Source organism: Tupaia chinensis, unplaced genomic scaffold (assembly GCF_000334495.1).
Source record: "Tupaia chinensis unplaced genomic scaffold, TupChi_1.0 Scaffold000635_1, whole genome shotgun sequence".
Classification (NCBI taxonomy): domain Eukaryota; kingdom Metazoa; phylum Chordata; class Mammalia; order Scandentia; family Tupaiidae; genus Tupaia; species Tupaia belangeri.
In genome coordinates this window covers 685949-708179 of record NW_006160155.1, presented here as the reverse complement: position 1 = coordinate 708179, position 22231 = coordinate 685949, and the positions used below count along the sequence as shown (strand labels likewise).

The 22231-nt window shown below is 37.8% G+C and overlaps 1 protein-coding gene across 1 annotated transcript in view; it reads right to left on the bottom strand.

The window, feature by feature from the left end:
- KAT6B (lysine acetyltransferase 6B) overlaps positions 1-22231 on the bottom strand; it is a 246977-nt gene that overhangs the window by 41934 nt on the left and 182812 nt on the right. The window contains 7 exon segments of the mRNA XM_006159544.3: positions 1660-1753; positions 4842-5003; positions 8180-8321; positions 12016-12131; positions 14940-15061; positions 16046-16977; positions 20119-20251. Coding sequence (XP_006159606.1) covers positions 1660-1753; positions 4842-5003; positions 8180-8321; positions 12016-12131; positions 14940-15061; positions 16046-16977; positions 20119-20251 — 1701 coding nt within the window.

The window sequence follows — 22231 nt, the reverse complement described above, 5'->3', positions numbered from 1 at the left end:
GATAATTAGGTTAGGAAAGAATAGGATAATGAATCAGAATGTTACATAAAAATAATCCATCAAAAGTATGTCTTTTAGGGAACCAGCAGTTAGCGTAATGGCTATGTCGCTGGACTCCCACGTAGTCGACCGCGGTTCACGTCCCGGACCCGGTGGCTTAAAACTCACGCCGGGTGCGTGTGCGTGCGTGCCCAAGATCCCGAGAGGAGAATGGAGGAGAAGGGATTGCAGCGTGACCATCCCCCCTGGGGGGTGATTTCTCGCTTTCTGTCTCTATGTCTGTCTGTCTGGCGAGCGCACGCGCCCTACAGTGAAAATCTCTCCAAAAAAAAAAAAAAGTATGTCTTTTAAAAGAATGATATACTTCACTGTCAATAAATTATACAAATTAGCCCCAAACTGCTATGCAGTTATTTTATGTTTCAGGTTTTAGTACTTTGATATCTAATAATGCAGATTTAGAGTGTTATTTCTTTATGGTTTTCTGTGAGCACATTTACACTAGTTTTTACATTTGATGCACTGTATGAAGATTATGCAATGTCCCAAATTTTCCTTTTTTCAGTTAATAATCAGGCAAATTCCAATCTGGTGAATCAAGAAGCACATCATTCCTACTGACATGATTTTACATGGTCAGAAATTACTATTATCATGGGATATCTGGTCTTCTTATGTAGATACTCTGAATCAATTCTCCAAAGACTACATTCTTTTTTTTTTTTTTTTTTATTGAGAGTTTTTTGTGAAAGTGTTAAGACAGAGACAGAAAGCAAGTTATCACCCCCGGGGGGGATGGCCACTCCACAATCCCTTCTCCTCCATGTTCCTCTTAGGATTTTGGGCATGCATGCACACACACCTGGTGTGAGTTTTAAGCTGCTGGGTCCAGGACTCCTGGTCAGCTATGTGGGAGTACAGTGATGTAACCATAACGCCATATACTGGTCCCTCCAAATATAGTCTTAACACTATAGTTATAAGGCCAGTACAATATACACAAGGAGAAACAAAAATATATTGTTTAAACAACAGCCTGTGTATACTTTTATGTATTATTCTAGTTTTAATTGAGGAGACACAGAAGATACAAGTGTATATGTATACATTTTGGGAGAAACTTCTAGATATAAACGCTGTAATAATTTCTGACATAGAAAAGAGAAATCAGCAAAACAAGGTAAGAATTATTTCAACCAGAAAGGCTCAGTATGGGATACTGAAAGAATTGTTTTTCTAAATGGAAATATCCCTTTCCTGCTCTGTACTATACAAGATTATAGGCAGAATTTTAGAAAGCTGAAAATCCTTTTAAATAACACTTCCATTGGCTTTAATCACAAATAATTGCCTCTTTTGGTGCTAATGAACACGAGTACCACAGAATTGAATGTAATTCTGCCAGTTCATTCAGGGTAATGGCTTTGTGAGCTAGTGCCACTGCCGAGATCTAGTCTCGATTTCCTAGAGTACAATAACTGCGCAACAGTAAAATTTCCACAGGAGGAAGATTTTCTAACCTGTGTAAATATAAATAGGAAAGCCATTATCTATTGATAAAAGCAACAAAGTAGGTTAAATAAAGTTTTTTGTGTTACTGTTTCCTGTACCGGCCATCAGCTCTCCGGATCATGAAAGTAAATAAAGCACTTCACTTACTGAAATCAATGAGAAACCGTCCAAATCCTTGCCTTTGGTGCTGGGGCATGATCATTATGCAGGAGACATTATACTTCTGCTGGCAAAGCTTTTCCTGAGGGAAGGAGAAACAGATCAAGTATGTCAGAGCTCTGTTGAAGTGGGCAATTCCTCACACCTGCCACTGTCCTCGTAAAACAGTCCACTAAGGCGAGCCAATGGGTTAGTTAGGAACAAGCAGAATAATCCTACTGTGTTAATCAATCAAACTATCAACCAACAACAAACCATCAACTCCATGAATGCCTCTCAATTACATCTTTATGCTTGAAAGTCAGTACCATTAAAAAATGAATAAAGAATCCAAGGAAATGTGAACCAAATGAAGCAGAAAACAGACAGCATGGAAGACATGTTTTCTTTGCTCATATAACCTGGGAATTGGAGAAAACGACATCCAGAGAGTCATGCAGAGGAATAAGTAAAGATTTAGCAAGCTACCTTGCTAAATAACAATTTACAATTTTGCAACAACAATCTCTCATTTGCCTTTGAGCAAATGTCCCAGGGAAACATACAGGGAGATTTGCACATAGATTTTTCTTATTAATAAAAATTCAAAGTGAAAAGCTACAGAAATAATTAATCTATATTTCAAACTGGAAAACAAAACAAAAAAAGACAATAATAAGAAAACCCAAATAAAGTCTCCAAACAAAAGTGAGACCAAAACACGACTAACTAAACCAGGAGGAAGATTGGGTCGAGTACGGTGAGAAATAGCTTTTATAGTTAAAGAGGAATTTGTGATTTCTATGGTAAGTGGCATCAGAACAAGAATATTTCATTCAGAATACACAGAAGCCACCAAAAGCTACATAAAAGAGATATGGAAAAGGCTTCTGAGGTTGTGAATGCTTTGGCCAAATACAAACCACATATAAGACTTACCACAAATGGTACTAACCACATTAAAGAATTACTTCAGAACACCCAGATCTTTAATGAACCTATTTGAAAGATCACAGAAAATGGTTGTGGAAAAAACCCTACAGGGCAGAATTAAAGATATTTTTTTTGTGTGTGGAAAAGATGTACTCTCAGATTTTACATATTCATAGCTGTCTGTGGAGCTTACTTTAAAAAAATGGGAAAGAAGCAATAATGTGTGTCGGTTTTCCTAAGAAGGTGGGTTGTCCATCACTGGAAGTGCACAGCAAATAATTAGCTTACTTTGCAAAGTCAGACAAATGGGTCACTCTATGTAAAAACAGATGTACCCTGGGTTAAAGACGCATCCTTGATGCCATTCCTTTCTTTGTCCAGAACTATTCTCAACTTCAGGAATTTTTTATTTGAAATCCAATCCAAGGGTTGATCCTCTCCCCCGTTGACGTTGTTAGATTAGATTAGCTAAATTCTAGTCTATGGATAAAATAACTGCTTTGTTCCTTCCTGTTTAGTCATATACAAGAGAGGACTTCATCCTGATCTTGAGAATTCAATTAAAGCATAATCCCGAAGGGTCAGAGTCCTCCCTATTCCCAATGACACATTCAAATATGGTTTAATTGGCATCTAGTCCTCTAATATGGTTATTTTTCAGATCAATTTCTGTTTTACAAAACTGCCAGAAAATATTAGTATTCTGAAATAGTAAGGAATGACAGTAGCTGTTGCCGTGCTATAGGAGAAATTGTGATAAAATGAAAAAAGCTGTTTGTCTTGGGTAACATGTTAGGCACCCTGGGACTAAGAGAGGCAGAGACTAAAACTGCGAAAGTCGGACCCGCCTAGGGTTCTGGCTTGGTGGTTAAGGCGGCCCACAGGGCCAAGTGTGTTGTCCTGTGACTTGAAAAACAAGCAAGCATGTGTGTGCAGGCCCAAATCCCAAAATGCAGTGTGACCATTCCCCCTGAGGAAATGGTCTCTCTCTCTCTCTTTCCACTTCTCTCTTTCTCCCTGGGAAGAGCATGCACCCTTTAGCAAAATTAAAACAAAACAAAAAAACAGACAAAGAACTTCAAGAGTTACCACCAACAGTTTAAGTAGCTCTACCCAGAAGACAAGTCGCCAGATCCAGGACTTGATCTGTGGTCGGCCATGCGAGAATCCAGTGCCCTTAATCACCATGCCACCTGCCAGGCCCACTTGTTCTTATTTTATCTTATTTTATGGTTTTGGGGTTAATTCTTAAGTTTAGAAAAACCAGTTTGTAAAGTACTATAATATATATCTATGTTTTGATCCTCCATGAAACTGGCACTTCCAATATGCAAGAGCAAATTCATTTACTTTTACTTATTACCTAATATAAGAAACTACACTATAAAATAAATAAAATGAAGGGTTTGAATGATTTATCTTTTGCCTGGAAGTCTCCTAATTATCATTTCTGTTTATATGTTATCCTGCTAAATGTAACTATTTCCTAGGTGTCTAAAGAAAAGTTAAGGTTAAAAAAATAAATAAATAAAAGGGAAAGGAAAGTTAAGGTCATCACCCAGGAAACACCTCCAAACCCAGTTTTCTTTGAATGCACATGAATTATTGTTTCTCAGAAGACTTTGAACAGAAATGAGAGAATCACTCTCAACCAGGAAAAGACAAGCTGTATTTATCCAATGTATCAAGGACCTCCTGGGCTATCAGCTCAAAACATAAATACTTAGGCTTTCTAAAGGTGAGTCCACTTTAGAACTGAAGAGAACAGCACAGAAAATAAGAGAGGAAAGTGTAAAACCAATCATCATATCAGTTTGACTGTCCAAATGCCAACATTCTAACTCATTGGGACAGTGTTAACCACAGAGTGAAGTCAATGAGAATTGAGAATTGTCTCTCAAATACCCCATTACACCAAAACCTTCATGTTGACAACACTTGGAGTGGAAAAGAAAATAATTAAGAAAATCACAGACGCTAGATGGTCTGCAAGGCAACAATTACGTTACATAGATGTTGACAGGCAAGACAATATAGTGTGGAGGTGCTCTACACACCTCCTAGGCTCAATGGTTTTTGTTTTTGTCTTTTTAAATGAGCTCTGAACAAGCATTTGAGCTTTTTGGAAACACGTGTCACTTATTCAAATTGCAGTCATAAAAAAGCCTTGTTCAGAGAATTGGGTTCTACCAAAAACATTAAAAAAAAAACCCCACACATACACACACACACAAAAGTCATGTTGGCTCTTGTTTTACCTTAGAGAAGTATCCAACCAGATGACAGCCCTTTTCATCATTTTTTGTAAGGACATAAAAAAGGAATGGCTCAACATCATAATACAACGTTTTGTGGTCCAGGAAGAGCTTGGCTAACAAGCAAAGGTTTTGGCAATAAATTTTGCTCATATTCCCATCAACCTAGCAAAAAGAAATAGACAATATTGTTTAACATAAAAAATACCATGCAATATAAAATTCTTTCTTCTATATGGTATTTCAGAAAGTATGTAACTTTATTTCCAGATTAGAACACTATATTAAACAACTATACAATTAACCGGAAAAGGCTGTCTTTTGGCAAATCAGAATTCAACTTTTTCTCTTAAGTCAGGGTAAATTAAATGTAGTTCAACTTTCTCTTTAAGCTATCTAAGGAAAGGTCAAACCACTAACAAAGGAATAATTTTCACTTGCAATTTATTATTAATTAAAAATGATGAGGCATGTCCCTTCTCTTTATTTGAACCGACTAAGTCTGAATTAAAGAAATGTAAATAGATCAAAATACTTCTCAAGTAAGTTAAACTTTGTTGTTTTCAAAGGGCTACAGCAAAAAAATAAAAGAAATGAACTATATTATTCTGATTCTCCCAAAGTGTGGATTAGCAAAAGAGGTTTCCATTTTGGTTTTATCCCAAGCATCATTTTAAATATAATTGGAAAAGATAAAATTTCTATGTTGGGAATACTTACAGAGGAAGTGAGATGAATTTCAACCTACAGTAAGTACCGTGATTACGGTCTACTTCTCTTCAAAATAAAAGAATCAAGCTGTGATACTGATGGCTATAGACAGGAGGCTAGGCACAGATGCCAATTTCTTTGATCAAATGTAGTTACTTGTTGAAAACAGAAAGCACAGCAGATTCAAGAAGAAATTCCCTAAGCTTAGGGGAAACAGTTATTTACTAACTAGAGCTCTTTAACAACGAACTTGACCATTCCTGAATCTCCTGAGAACCAAACAGGTTCTCATATTGTACAAATTATTTTTAGATTTCATATACTATTTTCCTTGGATGAAACCTAGGTCCCACATATAGAAACATAATCAAATATGGGCAATAGGCACAGAGGATACAACTCTCTCTTTAATTAAAGGAAATTTTTATGTATTTGGGAGTGATGCTTTTGAAAATGAGAATATATTACAAAAAGGAAAGCTGGAGATAAGATGTATCTATAAGCCAGAAAAAAGATGATCATGCTGAAGCAGCATTCTGATCAGTTGCCAAAGGTTTAATATGAGAGAGAGAGAGCTAAAGAGAGGATAGGAAAACGGCAATTTGTGATTATTCTTAACTTATTTAGTAAGTCACTTAAGAAACTGCTGAGAGAAAAGTCTGTGACATACTGTACAACTAAGTACAAACTAAGATTCTAGAATAGGACTTCGGTACTAAGGAAATATAAATCCTTTTCGTATGAAAAAGTTTTATAAATCTGCTTTGGATGTTTACCCTCTCATCTCTGTATGGTTCAAAAGTGCCTACCCTGAAGAGCAGACCATTCTTACCAGCCTACCAAGACTACTTCTCTTGCCCCTGAGAAGACTTTCCATGGGTTTTTGAGAGCTTTGACACCACAGACTGACTCATGTTGATTTATGTAATAATACATAAGGCCAACAGTGTGTCTTATCCTTTGGCAAACAATGAAACACTGATTTTCATTTTACTTTAGTTAGAAGAACAGATCCAAGTGTCCCATAAGGAGTCAACAGTAAAGCTGACCTCCTGATATTAGTTAAGCTTCAACTGAGAGCAGCTCCGTCATCTCGACTGGCTGGGGCTGGCCGGGCAGCACACTAAGACTGATCAGAGGAAGGTCAGGTGACACGAATTCAGCTTTCCCTCTAACCCAGTGGTTCTCACTGGGGCTGATATTATCCTCAGAGGACATTTGGCTATGTCAGAGGACGCTTTTGGGTGTCACAACTGGGCGAGGGAGCAGTGCTACAGGCACCTTAGTAGTAGAGGCCAGGGATGCTACTAAACATCCTACAATATATTCCACGGTCCCTAAAACAAAGAATTAACTGACTTAAAATGTCAGTAGTGACCAGGGTGAGAAACCCTGGGCTCAGTGCCAGATGAGAAAGCCTGGAGCATAAACTAATATATTCATCAAATCTTTCCAGCAACAATACCCTTCTTCCTTTATGCTTGCCAAAAGAGCCTGACATAACCAGAATTAAAAAAACCCGTAAGACACAGCTGGAGTTTCCTGTATTTTCTGATTGGTCTTGGGAAAGTGGGCTCAAATCTGTCTGAGGGAGGAAGCTTGGTCCATGTGAGAAACATACGACCTTCCATTTACCGAATATGACGGCAAGACAGAGCAGGCCAAACATACAGAATTGTGGGATGGAATAATAAATATCAGTCTGAACAATTCAGGAAAAAGAGAATCTTAAAGTAAAACTGCATTCCAGAGAAAGAAGATCTCATATCTGCTGTATAAGGGAGGCTGGTTGTGAGTATCCAGGAATGAAAAGCAATCCACAGAAGAAAATAAGGTGATAAAATTCTGCAAGTGGAGTGAAGATAAGAAAAGGAGAGAATCAAGAGGCCCTGTGAACAGGCAGGAACATGAAAGAAAGGACTAGTCTCCTCAAGATACAACTGACTCGTCTAAGCTGGGTCCCTGAAACTGATGATAAACATGATTAAACAACGAAATTATATAGAGGCAAAGACCTACTGCTAATAAATCAATCCTAAAAACACGAAATGTCTTCAAAGAGCCCACAATGATAAACACATGTCTACCAGGGGTTCCTGTGAACAGCAGAGTTCTCCAGGGGTGACTATCCATCCAGATGCGGAGGGAGCCCCAACATCTGCTGGGGTCTCACCAAAAGGATTATCCACCCTGCCAAGAAATAGATGGAAACACAGGTGGTTGTGTATTGAGGAGATATGTACAGCTGCTCAATTCCCTGGAAGAGTGAGCACCTGCCAGACATTGGCTGGAGCTGCTGAACAAAGCTATTTTTTCCTGCCAAAGAAAGTAGAATTTACAAAGAGCTGAGGAGATCATAAATTCACTGGTGAATAGATCTGGTGTAGACAGGGATTTGGGGAAAAGACAAAAAAGCGAATGTGATGAAGTAGGGACTCTCCATGAATCCAAATGGTTGCTTAATATGGTTAGATAAACATTCCAAAACGTGGAGATATTTTAAAGAGCAGTCTGAATTTCAATGCCAAAATTAAATATACTTTGCACCTTCTAGACATAAATCAGTACACAGTCAACCATTAGAGGAGCACTAGAGTTCAAAGGTTACGTGTTTTATTTACATAGCTTACCTCAAATACTGAAAGGTCTTTCCTTCGATAAATTTCATTTGCTGGAGGATGAAACCATCCACACTTCTTTGAGTGTCTAAGCAAAATATTTTTACTTTTCATATATTTAAGACAGAATTCACACAGGTAAAGCTTTGGTAATCTGTTAAAAATGTAAAAATCAAAAAACCTATCAGATTGATTAGACTGTTCAAGGAGAAAAAATAAACATTTTTCAATAGTTTCAGAAAAAGGAAGCCAATAGTAAACAGAATACAAAAACAACCTTACATTTTTCAATATAATTTCTAATATGTGCTACCTTTACTTTGTGAACTAATAGTGTGTTTCCTTAGAAATGCCCTACGGAGGGGCCAGCAATTGGCGTAATGGCTATGTCGCTGGACTCCCATGTAGTCGACCACAGTTAGAGTCCCGGACTCAGTGGCTTAAACTCCTGCCAGGTGTGTGTGTGTGTGTGTGTGTGTGCATGCCTAAGATCCCAAGAGGAGAAGGAGAAGGGATTGTGGCCTGGTCATCCCCCCTGGGGGGGGGTGATTTCTCACTTTCTGTCTCTCTGTATGTAAATCGATATGACAGATGATTGACAGGTTAAACAGATGATAGGTAGGATTCTAGATAGATGGTAGATAGATATCCGTAACAGAAGGACATCTGGGAGACCTCCAAAGATTTGAAAATGAACAACATGTGTCTTATTTTTAAGTTTATTCATTTCTTTTGAGAAAGCGAGAAAGAACAACAGTGTCTTAACACCGCATTCCACTCCCAGCCTCAGCCCGCCGAGATCCTGGGCACACCTGTGTGCAGCAGCGTGTACAGGGAGACCCAAGGCTGTGAACCCAGGACTTTCCTAAGTGGTTTCGGCATCACAGAGGGTTACTGCTGTGCCACTGTGGCTGTCCTGAGCAGTACTCTTCTTATAATCTCCTTGTTTAAAAAGCGTATCACCGGGATCAGCAGACGGTGTAATGGTTACGTCACTGGACTCCCATGTAGTCAGCTGTGATTTGAATCCCGGACCTGGCAGCTTTAAACTCCTGCCAGGTGTGTGTGTGTGTGTGTGTGTGTGCATGCCTAAGATCCCAAGAGGAGAAGGAGAAGGGATTGTGGCCTGGTCATCCCCCCTGGGGGGGGGGTGATTTCTCACTTTCTGTCTCTCTGTCTCTCTCTGTCTTTCTGGTGAACACACGAGCCCTAAATCAAAAACTTCTCAAAAAAAATTTTGTAAAAAAAAACGCCCTATGGAAAAAAAGGTTTTCAGATATGGAACCACCACCCTAAAAAAAGTCAAGAATAAGGATGCCATCTTGTCAGCTGACCATGCATATTTTTCAAAACTCATATTTCAGATGATATTTTCAATACTGTATATGGTCACTGGAATATAGTCTTTCATTTCTATGTGAATTTATTATTTTCAAGCGAACTATATACTTCTGAGAGCAGAGACGGCCTAGAACTTAGTTTTTTCCATTTCTATTTCTAGATAAGGTAACTTTAAAGTTGCTATCATAGATTTCTATGTGGTCTAAAGCAGTAAATGGAGGGCTGAAAGTCAAAAGACCTAATTCATTTTCTACCAATTCTGTTCTGAGTAATAAAAAGCTTTTACTCCCCTACGGATTTTTTTCTACCTTAAAATTATAACACTTGGGACCAGCAGTTAGCGTAATGGCTATGTCGCTGGACTCCCATGTAGTTGACTGCAGTTCGCGTCCCGGACCCGGTGGCTTAAAACTCACGCCGGGTGCGTGTGTGTGCATGCCCAAGATCCCAAGAGAAGAACGGAGGAGAAGGGATTGGATTGTGGCATGGCCATCCCCGATAGGGGGTGATTTCTTGCTTTCTGTCTCTCTGTCTCTCTCTCTCTGTCTGTCTGGAGAGCGCACGTGCCCTATAGCAAAAAAATCTCAAAAAAAAAAAATTATAACACTTTACCTCCATCTTCTCCATGTCTAATTGGACACTGTATTTATAAGATAATGTTTAGACATACTTCAAGGTCTTTGGGGTATGAGAATGAAGAGATTTTGAAGGAGAACTACACAGATACAGGTAGTATTAATTTCAAATCCTGCATTTATGTGCAAATTGTATCCAAAGCTCTCAGATCACATGACTTTATGATGACTAATACAAATTAAAGCTCATAGGCTTTTTTTTTTAAAATTGCTGAAAAACACATAGCCAAGTGGTATAGGCTGGGAAGAGAAAACACAGCTCCTGACTCAGATTGCCACTTCAGTACTAGAACACTCTTCCCATTTCCTCTAGTTACATAATTGACTAGACACCATGTGTTAAAGAAAAGCAAGTTATAATTATACACCATGTGTTTAAAAAAAAAAAAAAAAGCAAATTGTAATTACCAAAAATGTTGTAGGCTTAAAAATTTAAGAAGATACTGGGACCAGCAGATGGCATAATAGTTATGTCACTGAACTGCCACATAGTCAACTGTGGTTCGAATTCCAGACCCGGAGGCTTAAAACTCACACCAGGAGCATGTGTGTGCATGCGTGCCCCAAATCATGAAAGAATGGAGGAGAAGAGATTGTGGCATGGCCAGACTCTCAGGGGGTGGGTGGTGATTCTCACTTTCTGACTCTCTGGCAAATGCACATGTCCTATAGTAAAAAAAATCTCTTTAAAAAGAGATACTAATAGGGGCCAGCAGGTGACATGGTGATTAAGGTGGCTGGATTCCCACATGGCTGACTGTGGTTCGAATTCCGGACCTGGCAGCTTGTTTTCTCACTTTCCTTTTCTCTCTGTCTCTCTCTGGTCAACTTCAATAAAAAATAAAATAAAATAATGACAATGAATAAAATTAAATAATAAAAAAAGAGATACTAATAAAGTATACTCTGATGTACCTGGTGGAAAAAAAAATTTACTCATAATTTTACACACACACACACACATATATATATATATATATATTTGTAAATATATTATTTTAAGATGATCTCACAACTAAATTTAGTTCAAGACAAATGGAAACTGATACCATTATTTTCTCTTCATTTTTAGTAAGTTAGTAACAAATGGCTCTGAAAGTAAAGATTTGGGGAAGGGTCTCTCAAGGCTACTTCTGCCATTTTTTTCCCCTTCTTTTGCTAAAATTCTATTAAAAATTTGAAAATGAAATGTCAGAGATAAGAGTTACAAGATTAGGCCTAATTAGGAAAGTAGAAAAGGCAACTAGAGAAGAAACTCTACCAATTATTTTATAATGGTCCTTTTATCTTCTGATTTGATTTCATATAGAACCAACATTTGCACAATTAACCAAAGACAGAAAGCATGATCTAGAAGCTAAATGGCAAAATTTACAATGCCTGTATAACTAAGGAGTACAAGAAATGTACACAGAACAAGGAATATTATAAAGAGGTGTTGGCAAAAGCGATAACTTTAGAAGCACATAGAACTGACTACCAAAGTTGATTTCCTAAAATCACTTCCTTCCTGCTTTAGAACAGAGAATTTTCTTTCTCACATAAGTAAATGACATTAAAATTATACACCTGCCAGGCTATTCCATTATTCCATTACCTTGCATATTCCTGTGGGTAAGGCGAGGAATACCAGGTTTGGATTTCATATTTTCCAAATTCTATTACCGAAGGGTACCGACCACAGTCTTCTACTCCACTTTCACACTCTATTTTCTGTCAGAGAAAGACAAAATATATATATATATATATAAAGTACTAGAAGAGGATATACTTCACACACATTTTGATTCTTTCACCAGTGGCTATCATTTCTCACATAAGTAAATGACATTAAAATTATACACCTGCCAGGCTATTCCATTATTCCATTACCTTGCATATTCCTGTGGGTAAGGCGAGGAATACCAGGTTTGGATTTCATATTTTCCAAATTCTATTACCGAAGGGTACCGACCACAGTCTTCTACTCCACTTTCACACTCTATTTTCTGTCAGAGAAAGACAAAATATATATATATATATATATAAAGTACTAGAAGAGGATATACTTCACACACATTTTGATTCTTTCACCAGTGGCTATCAAAACCTATCAAGACCAGAATATTAACTTTTTTTTTTTAAGTTTATTTTTATGCCTGACAGAGATTGAGGGGTTGGGGAGGAGAAAGCATCACCCACTAGAGGCTAGTCATGCCACAGTTCTTTTCCCTCCATATTCCATTTAGTCAGAATCCTGCAACCCTGCCAGGCATGGTGCAGCCAGAGCCAGAAAATGGCAGTCACCAGGTGGGATCTAGTCTCTTCTACATAGCACTGAACAACTGCACTACAGGGCCGATCCCAAAATACTAACCTTAATTGGGAATTTTCTTGTTGTTAAAAATAAAAAACACTCTAAGTCCAGCCCTGTAGTGCAACAATAAAGAACTGTGGATAAAGAGCTGGATCAGACAACTGTAGTTCAAATCCTGGCCCAAGCAACTTGAACAACATGTCGGAAGTGTGTGCAAGTGTGCCCCAAATCCTGATGGGATGGAGAAATGGAGGAAAAGGGATTGCAGCATGACCATGCCCCATGCTGGCGGGTACTTTCTCTATTTCTGGTAAGCACAAAGATTCTCTTGCAATAATACTACTAAACTATAGGCCTTTGTAAAACAATAATCTTTGTATATGATTCACAGATAATAAATACCTCAAGAAACAGTATGACAAAGATAGGACATAAGGATTGTAAATACATACAAATATCTATTGAACCAGATTTAACAATCTGTTGCAATATACTAAAACTGAGATTATAAAATGTGATTATTGTATATGCTAACATTTCCCTGTTCTTTCATTAAGTAATATTTCTTTGTTTTCCAAACTTGATTTCCTTATTTTATAAACCTCATTAAGTAATATTTATCCCAACTTGTAATCAAATGATCATTTGAGAATTTTTCAGTTTAGTATTCATCTCTTCTTATTTCCCTCAGATTTGGACTCAGAGTAAACTACATGAGGTTAAGAACTTTGCCTGCCCAATTCACTGTCCTATTAGTAATGTCATGGACAGTGCCTGACAAAGAACAAGAAATATTTTGTGAATTAAAGATGCCAGTTTTAGCACGTTGGAATTAAAGGGCTTTAGATTTAGCAGTATCAGATAATGGCCTGTTATTTCTCATATTTAAACATAAATGTCAGAAATAGGCCAAAAGAAAAGAAATAAAAGGTAATATTTAAGAACTCCAAATCTTAATGATTGGGGGAAATGTGACATTCATCTTAGCCAAAGGAAAACCAAAATGAGGCTTCCTGATAGAGAAGAAACCATCAGAACTATTTATATGTGCCCTCCCTGGCTGCTCTTAAAGCTGAAGAGCCCACAGATAACTCCCACCTCCCAAAAAACAGTAGGGAGGTGTGCTAGAGAGTCTACCTGACAATATTGGCCACATATACTGAATGTAGCGTACTGACACAAAAATTCATAATCCACAACAAATTTGTCTTTGAGAAATCTAATAGCTTTACTTTTCGATGTCTGGCTGACAACTTAAACAGGGCTAAGATGTTAAGTAAAATCACTGTAAAAAGTTGCTGGACAATGAAAATAAAAATGACCACACCTGATCATGAAGCATAATACTGTTCTCAACAATGTGAAAGAGTTAAAAATATGACACATTTTTCACATGCCAATCATCAGTGGACGAACCGTCAGTAAATTTAAAAGGATGTCCTTCATTTTGTTAATTTTAAATGGTTATTTTCCAAATTTAGGCAAGAATATCCAGAAATCTATTCTTTCACACCTAAAAATGTATTTCAAAATTGGCCTCAACTAGTGCTACTCTGGTCTATTTTGTAAGATGAGGTGGGTCCTTATCCACTTTAAGAGTGGAGATCAGGACTAGCAGATGGTGTAATGGTTATGTCACTGGACTCCCGTGTAATTGACCTCAGTTCGAGTCCCAGATCTGGTGGCTTAAGCTCACACTGGGTATGTGTGCGTGCGTGCCCAGGATCCCAAGAGGAGAATGGAGGAGAAGTGATTATGGCGTGGCCACTTCCCCTGGGGGGTGATTTCTCATTTTCTGTCTCTCTGTCTCTGTCTTTCTGGTGAGCACACGCACGCTGTAGCAAAAACCTCTCTTTAAAAAAAAAAAGAGTGGATGGGAACCAGCAGTTAGCGTAATGGCTATGTCGCTGGACTCCCATGTAGTCGACCGTGGTTTGAGTCCCAGACCCGGTGGCTTAAAAAACTCACGCCGGGCGCATGTGCATGCGTGCCCAAGATCCCGAGAGGAGAATGGAGGAGAAGGGACTGCGGTGTGGCCATCCCCCCTGGGGGGTGATTTCTCGCTTTCTGTCTCTATGTCTGTCTCTGTCTGTCTTGTGAGCGCACGCGCCCTATAGCAAAAACCTCTCAAAAAAAAAAGAGTGGAGATCATTCCATTTCTTCTGAACGTATAGTCAACAGAAATGGGCATGGTAGCAGTGAAAAAACACAGAAGATTCTGAGAATTCTTTATAAAGTCAACATGTTAATTTCATATTAACGGTTAGAAGCCACAGGAGCCAGCAAGTGGCATGGTGGTTAAGGGTGTTGAACTCCTACATGACTGCCCACGGCTCGAGTTCTATACCTGGCAGCTTGCTTTCTCATTCCCACTCTCCCTCCATCCCTCTCTGGTCAAATTAAACTAAATAATAAGTAAAGTTAAATAAAATCTTTAAAAAAATAAAAGTTAGAAGCCACATATTATTCTTGTTACTATACTATGGTATCCTGGCCTTACCTCCCAAGAAAGTTCCTGGGCCTGCTTAAAAACATCCAAATCCTCTTCAGTAACGGCATCCTTGTTTCCAATCACATTTACATCTGTACTTTCTTGTTTGATGCTTATTTTTATTTCAGTATCTGTCATTTAAAACCAGCAGAAAGTGTATTCACTGACTTGAATCATTAGTAACCACTGTATATTACCAAAATGGTACCAAATTAGCATAGTGGGCAATTAGGGATTCTTTTTTTTTTTTGAGCTTTATAAGATTTTACATCTAAACACTGCTCAAAGATCTGGCAGTATCCTTTCCCTGCTGTACCCAAATTTTTTAATTTTAATTTGTCACTGTCGCCTTTTTAGTTTTAGTAAATATGAGGGAAAGTACAAGCAATACAAAGCAAAATCATTAATTTTCAACCAAGTTCAGAAGAAATATCAATGTCTGGTAATCCCTTCTCAGTTTTGAGATAATAACATCTACCACTTTGTCCAAATGACACATTTTGGTTTTTGTTTTAAAAAGGGTAGCGAATGTAACGGGTCAATTTGCTCAATGAAATTATGAAATCAGCTTCCTTCCTAAAGTGGATACACACACAGACACACTCGCATCCAAAAGCACACTTCACAGAGTCACAGGTCAGGCTTTGTTGAGACGGAAGCAGGATGAACTTTGTCATGAGAAAGCAATGGAGCAGAGGGAAATGAAGAGCCGAAATACTCCCTGCTGGAAGCACTGCCGGCACGTGACCACACAGCGCTGCGGCTGAGGCGGTGGCATGGGAGAGAACATGGCAGAAGCATGACAGTGGCTACTCATGCGGGACTACAAAGCCATAAGCAACGCTATGGAGGCATCTGGGGGGGGTCCTAGTGTCACTACGAATGGAAATAAATAATAAAAGGTGGGAGAATATTAGTTAGAAAAACATTTTTGGAAGTTTAGTCAGCATTAGAAAAAGGCCAGAGTTTCACGGCTTCTGTATGAAAGTGAAGTGAGAAAAAGAGAAATAGCTAAGACCTTCTTGACAAATAGGAATTTATTTATTTATTTATTTGGGGATTGAGGAGAAAGGAATGGGACGCAGGTTTGGTTGGAGCTTTGACCTTTTGCTTACCATCATCCTGATCAGGTTTAATCCTTCCGTCTGTCAAGCTCCCCTTCCCTGGTGAGGGGGTCCCCATCTGAGGGGTCACTTTATATTTTAATCTGCCTAGCATCCTGTGCTTTTTAAGGAAAGTTGTTCTCTTGAAGTGAGCAATTGCTTTAAAAATACGTCCTCTAGCCATCCCCCAGCTAGAAGAGGAGGAGTGAGAAATAAACCTACTTCTAATATCTCTTTTTCCAAAGAAATGGGCTTTAGATTTTGCCGTGGAGGACAATTCAGTTTTACGACGCATACGTTTGGGTGGTGCATAACTTGGGTGTCCCTTTTTTCGAGACTGTCCCTGAGTGGTATAGATATGAGAGAGTCCGTCAAAGAGTGCCTTCAGCTGGCTGTTAGTAGTAAGACTGCTAAAGGAGGGCACACTGGACTGGCTGGAAGAACTCTGGGGAGAGGGAGAAGAAGTGGAAGTGCTGGACTTTTGTGAGCTGGGACTCTGACCAGAGATGGGGGCTGGGGGTGGAAGTGAAGAAGGTGGAGGTTTTAGCTTTTGTGTGGTACCTGTAGCCAACACATGAGAAGTGCATGACTGTTTCTGAGAGACCTTTTTCCTTGGACGATAGTGCTTTGAAAAGTCTATTATTTCACCTCGTGATCTGCGACCATCAGGTGATGGTGTAAAAAACTTAGTAAGGCCATCAATAAGCCCTTTGGTTTTCTTGTTAACTTTAAGTGTAGAGGCGGAAATGTAGGTGGAGGTGGTGGTGATTTTGGTGGTGGCACCAGGCCGAGTGGGGTCTGTAACAGCCAATCTGCTGCTTGAGTCCTTCCCAGATGCAGCATGACCAGATGAAGGTGTGGTACAGACTTTAGTCTTTTGACCCCTACCAGGTGACCCCCTTCCTGTGAATGCATTCATGGATCCTTCATCACTGGTTACAGACCTAGGCAAAAATTTAGAAAATAGTGTCAGCATTTAGTAATAAAATGTCTAGGTATCTAAAACCAAATTTATAGCAACTAAATGCATTCAATATACTTAAACATTAAAAATAAATAAATAAAAAAGGGAATTGCAACCCTAAGAGCTGTCTCTGTGTCTGTGCCACCACCTGGAAGCTTTCCTGTGGAAAAAGGCAGCAGCAACTGGATTTGCATATCACGGTTCTCCCAGGGCACTTCCACGGGTACCAGAGGGATTCATGTGGACCCACGGCCAAAATAAGTAAGAAAAAACTTGAAAACTAAAGGAACATGCAATATTTTAACTATAATTAAGTAAAAAATAAGTTATCCTTTGTGTTATCACAGTAATTGTGACTTCCTGGAATGTCTTTTCTTTAAAGTATGAGAGGGAATAAGTCATATGTATTATCTAGAAGCAAAAGAATAGCTTATCTTAATCTCTAGTTAAAAGCAATTTTTAACTCAATTTGAAAATTTAAATAAATAGGATTTGGGTATGCCTATAAATCTGTACTTCAAAAAGGAACATAAAAAGATACCCTTTTTCTCTCAGCAGTTTATGCTTACAATGATAAGATAACCAGTAATACTCTCTTAGGAGCGAAGACAATTAATTACAGCATAAAATATTGCTGGAAAAAAGGACAATAACAACAAAAAAACTAAAGAAGTGACTGAAGAGAAGCTACAGCATGTCAGGCATGACATGAAAAGTCTGGTGAAGCAGCGGCACATTTACCCTGGTCGTTATCAGACACTTGGCATTGGAAAATTTACACCGGCATTTCATTTCATTTCATGCTGGGATCTGCCCAAACTGCTATGTGGTCAAGAGAGACTGGCGGTCATGTCGCTAACACAGCTGCTTACAGGAAGAGCAGCTGACTGCCTTCACACCTCAGGACAGGGTTTGAGAAGCTACCCATTTTGTAGCCAGACTTTTATACAACAGAAACATTCGCATGTGAATTATGACAATGCTGGGGTTCAACAATGCACTTTCAAAATTATCACTTTAATAGAAGGTTAGTAAGGAAGAAATAGAAGCCTCACATGATATACTGAATTTTAAAAATATATCTTCAGTAATTACAAAGAGAAGAGCACACTTCAGTGGTCATCTTTTCCACAAAGATTTAATGAACACATTTCAGCAGCTGGCTTTAGGGAGGTTGGTGCAGATCAATGGGGCAAACTTTCTAGGTTCATCGGAAGTGGCCTGACTGCCAGGAGTTTTGCCTGATGCCACCGATTCAGCCAAATCAGGTTAAGGCTGGAGATCTCTAGTATCACTAGAAAACACAGCAAGGGTTACCAACAAACAACTCATTGGGACTAAAATGTGTCACATCAGAATGCCGCCTTTGGACCCTATCTGGAATCGATTGCCCAGAAAGGATAATATGCTTATAAACCATGTAAAAAGGAAAACTCCCTAGACTGTCTTAAAAATTCCTAAGCTCAAAGGATAATTCTGGACAAACAAAAAGTTAGGATTGGTGCCAGATGCAATTTTCAGCTGCGTTCTTTGTTTAGAAAGTTTACATCCTAATTTGGTGTTTTTAATTGGGCCCTTAGGATACGGTCCCATTTCATGAACAATGCTTACACAGGATGAATGCGAAAAAACATAATTTCTACTTAGAATGATACTAATATGAAAGACTTTACTCACAGAACATGTTCATGTTTGCCTCTACAAATTAACAAACATTTCATATTAAAATGTCTACTGGTAAAGCATTTTCATAAAGTTTCATAGGAAACTCTGGAAAGGAACCTGTGTTTTCACATTTCCTTCTGGAGATAAATGTGCAAGAGATTACTTTTTTTTTTTTTTTTTTGGGGGGGGGGAATATAGGGAACTGCTTGTTTTTAATTGGGCCCTTAGGATACGGTCCCATTTCATGAACAATGCTTACACAGGATGAATGCGAAAAAACATAATTTCTACTTAGAATGATACTAATATGAAAGACTTTACTCACAGAACATGTTCATGTTTGCCTCTACAAATTAACAAACATTTCATATTAAAATGTCTACTGGTAAAGCATTTTCATAAAGTTTCATAGGAAACTCTGGAAAGGAACCTGTGTTTTCACATTTCCTTCTGGAGATAAATGTGCAAGAGATTACTTTTTTTTTTTTTTTTTTGAGAGGAGGTAATATAGTGAACTGCTTCAGATAATAACTGGAGGACAAAAGAGTAAGTAAGCAAGTGAGTAAGATTCTTGGTGTTTGTTCAAGGAGTGTGCGGGCACCTTTTATTTGTAAATCACAAGGACCCTTTCATTAAGCCTAAAGAGATGATGACAGCCCATTGACAGCACTGCTAGATATATGCAGTTCTACTAATGTTTGTAAATACCTACACATAATGCAAATAGTCCAATATATCCTCAATAGAGGTTAGAAATACATTCATTTCAGGTCTTTTCTCTACTTTACCAACCCACTGTTGCTAAATGCTCCACGGGGCTTTAATGGCAAATACATAGCAACAGGATAGTGAAAGTGGGTTTATCTTAGTAGATCTGTAGTCACTACAAATATTTTTTACATGCGTCTGCACACATGTGTACTTGCCAAATGGTCCTGTCTAACTCTTTGTAAACAGTCATTTGCAGGTTTCTCAGAAGCTCCCATTTCATAAAAGAGATCTTAAAAAGTGGTAATACTAAATTAGCATCAGAAGAACGAGTTATTTCTTTAAAATGTTATCTGGAGCAACAAAAGAGATTCACTATAGACATGGACAAATCCCTCACTTGTTTTAAAATTCCTATGAAAATATTTATATAATTAAGCTCTTCTAATGCTCAGCCAGTAATAATGTAGGCTGTACAATTGTTTCCAATTCTTACATTCTGCTTCCATCATGCTGCTTGAAAAATGTCACTTAGTATCATAGCTACTGCCAACAGAAAACCTCAAAATGCCAACTGCAATTAAAAATGTTATTTTCCAAAAACTTCTACAGCTTTGCAAAAGAAGAAATATTCCTCATCCCTTGAAAAAACTGATGCTGAAAGAGCCTAATGGAATTTAAGGGGGTTACAATCACCTACATTTTAAGACACAACATAAAGATTTTTTTTGATAAGATCTCAACCTACAACAATCGTTGCTTTAATTTATTTTTCGGTCGTCCAATGGGTTTTGCATATCGTCGTTTAATTTGTGCAGCTTTCTCATGAAGTAGTTTTCTTCCCTTTTTCTTTGGTCTGCAGACTTGGCAAATCCACATCCCTGAATTAATATATATATGAGAAAAATATTTTAATGTTTCATTTTAGGAGAAAATATTAAATATAAACTGCAGCGATCATAAGCTGCCCAAGAATGCCTGTATGCAGAACTTTACTCCAGAAAGTGGGTCATTCCCCTTCTGTCATTCTTTCCAGGAAGCCATCACTAAAGGTCAATTTCCCTGGGGTCAAGGTGGTAAGATCAGAGGCTGCCTCTATCTGAGAACCTTTGCATAAAGCTGTTCTCAACCTGTCACCAGGCCATCCCCCAACTCATAAACACACATGAAAACTCGCCTCTGTCAGATATTATATATTTCCGATTGGGAAAAAGATTTAATTCAATCAGTTTTTCAAATTCTAGAAATTTTTTTGTTTTATCATGTCTTAAGAATTTTCAACACACAAAAAAATCTATCAGCATGAAATACAATTTTAAAAATAAAATGAAACTTGAAGTACTGATGAGCTACAATAATTCAACATCTGGCATAGGAAAGTAGGTCAATGGATAAGAATTAAAAGACGAGACCAGAACAACTGAAGTCTATAAAAGAGTTTTAGTATATTGAGTGATCTTACTTAAAATCAATGGGGAAAGGATGAAATGATTAAAATAAGTGTGATAGAACAAATATCTATCCATCTGGAAGGAAAAGAATTACTTTCTATCCTTTATAAAAATAAATTCTAGACAGATGAATATTATAATATGAAAAAATAAAATGTTACAAGTATCAGGAGAAAATGTGGATATTTACATAATCTAAGTATGACTGACATTTAAAACTGAAGCCATAAATAGAGTCATGAATTTGACTACATTTTTTTTAAAAATGAAAAGCTTTGGCAAATCAGGAAGAAAAAGGTGAAAACTCCAATAAAATGATTAAGGGATAAAAACAAGTACTCTACTAAAGATGATATACAAATAGCCAATAATCAGTGTTGACTGAACAAAAAAAATGTTCAACTCTCACTACTTAAGAGAGAAAAATGATCAGATGTCTTTTTTTTCTATTAACAAACTGGTAAAAGTTTAAAAATACTATTTTATCAAACCTAAGACACTACTGACTATAGGATACATTCAATTTTAAAGATGTTAAAATCTTTAAAAAAAAAAAAACAAGAAAGAAAGAAAGGAAGGAAAAAAGAATATGCCTTTGACTCAATGAAACACAGTAATAGTGAGTGTTGGTCATTATACAGGGAAACAGGTATTCTCAGACATTGGTGGTCATTCTGAAAATTGATATGGCCTTTCATGTGTGTAGCCTTTGATCTGAAAATTCTTCCTGTAGGAGTTCATCTTAAGGCAATAATTGTGGGTGGAAAAAAATGGAAAGATTGGCAATGTCCACCATGGAGGACTATTCAAATAAGTTATGGTTCATTTATACATGGGGTTGCAAAATCAAACACCTTCAGGAAGCACCAAGATTGCATAATATATGTGAACGAAGCAATTTGGAACATAAGACAACAGGGAACAGTGAGATCATGACAGACCGAAGCATGCATGCCCTTACTTAGAGAACTCAACTTCAAAAAATTTAAATTCATATGCCAACAAAACATATCTATGGCCACAGGTACCAGGTTTATAATCTCTGCTCTATGCTATGAAGTTATATGTGTTTACTAAATATTATGTTGGGTCACCAGGTGGCATGATGGTTAGGTCACTGCATTCCCACATAGCCAACTGCAGTTTAAATCCCATACCTGGCAGCTTTCTCTCTCTCTCTCTCTCTCTCTCTCTCTCTCTACCCCCCCCTCCCTCCCTCAAGGTCTCTCTCTCGGGGGTGTGTGTGTGTGCTCTATAGCAAATTTTAAAATATTCATAATAATAAAATTAAATAATTCTTTTAAAAAACCTATGTTTAGGAGAATGTAATATAAAAACACAATTTATTATTAAGAGGGAAAAATAAGATTACAAAAACATTGACAGTACATTCCATTTTTTAATTTTACT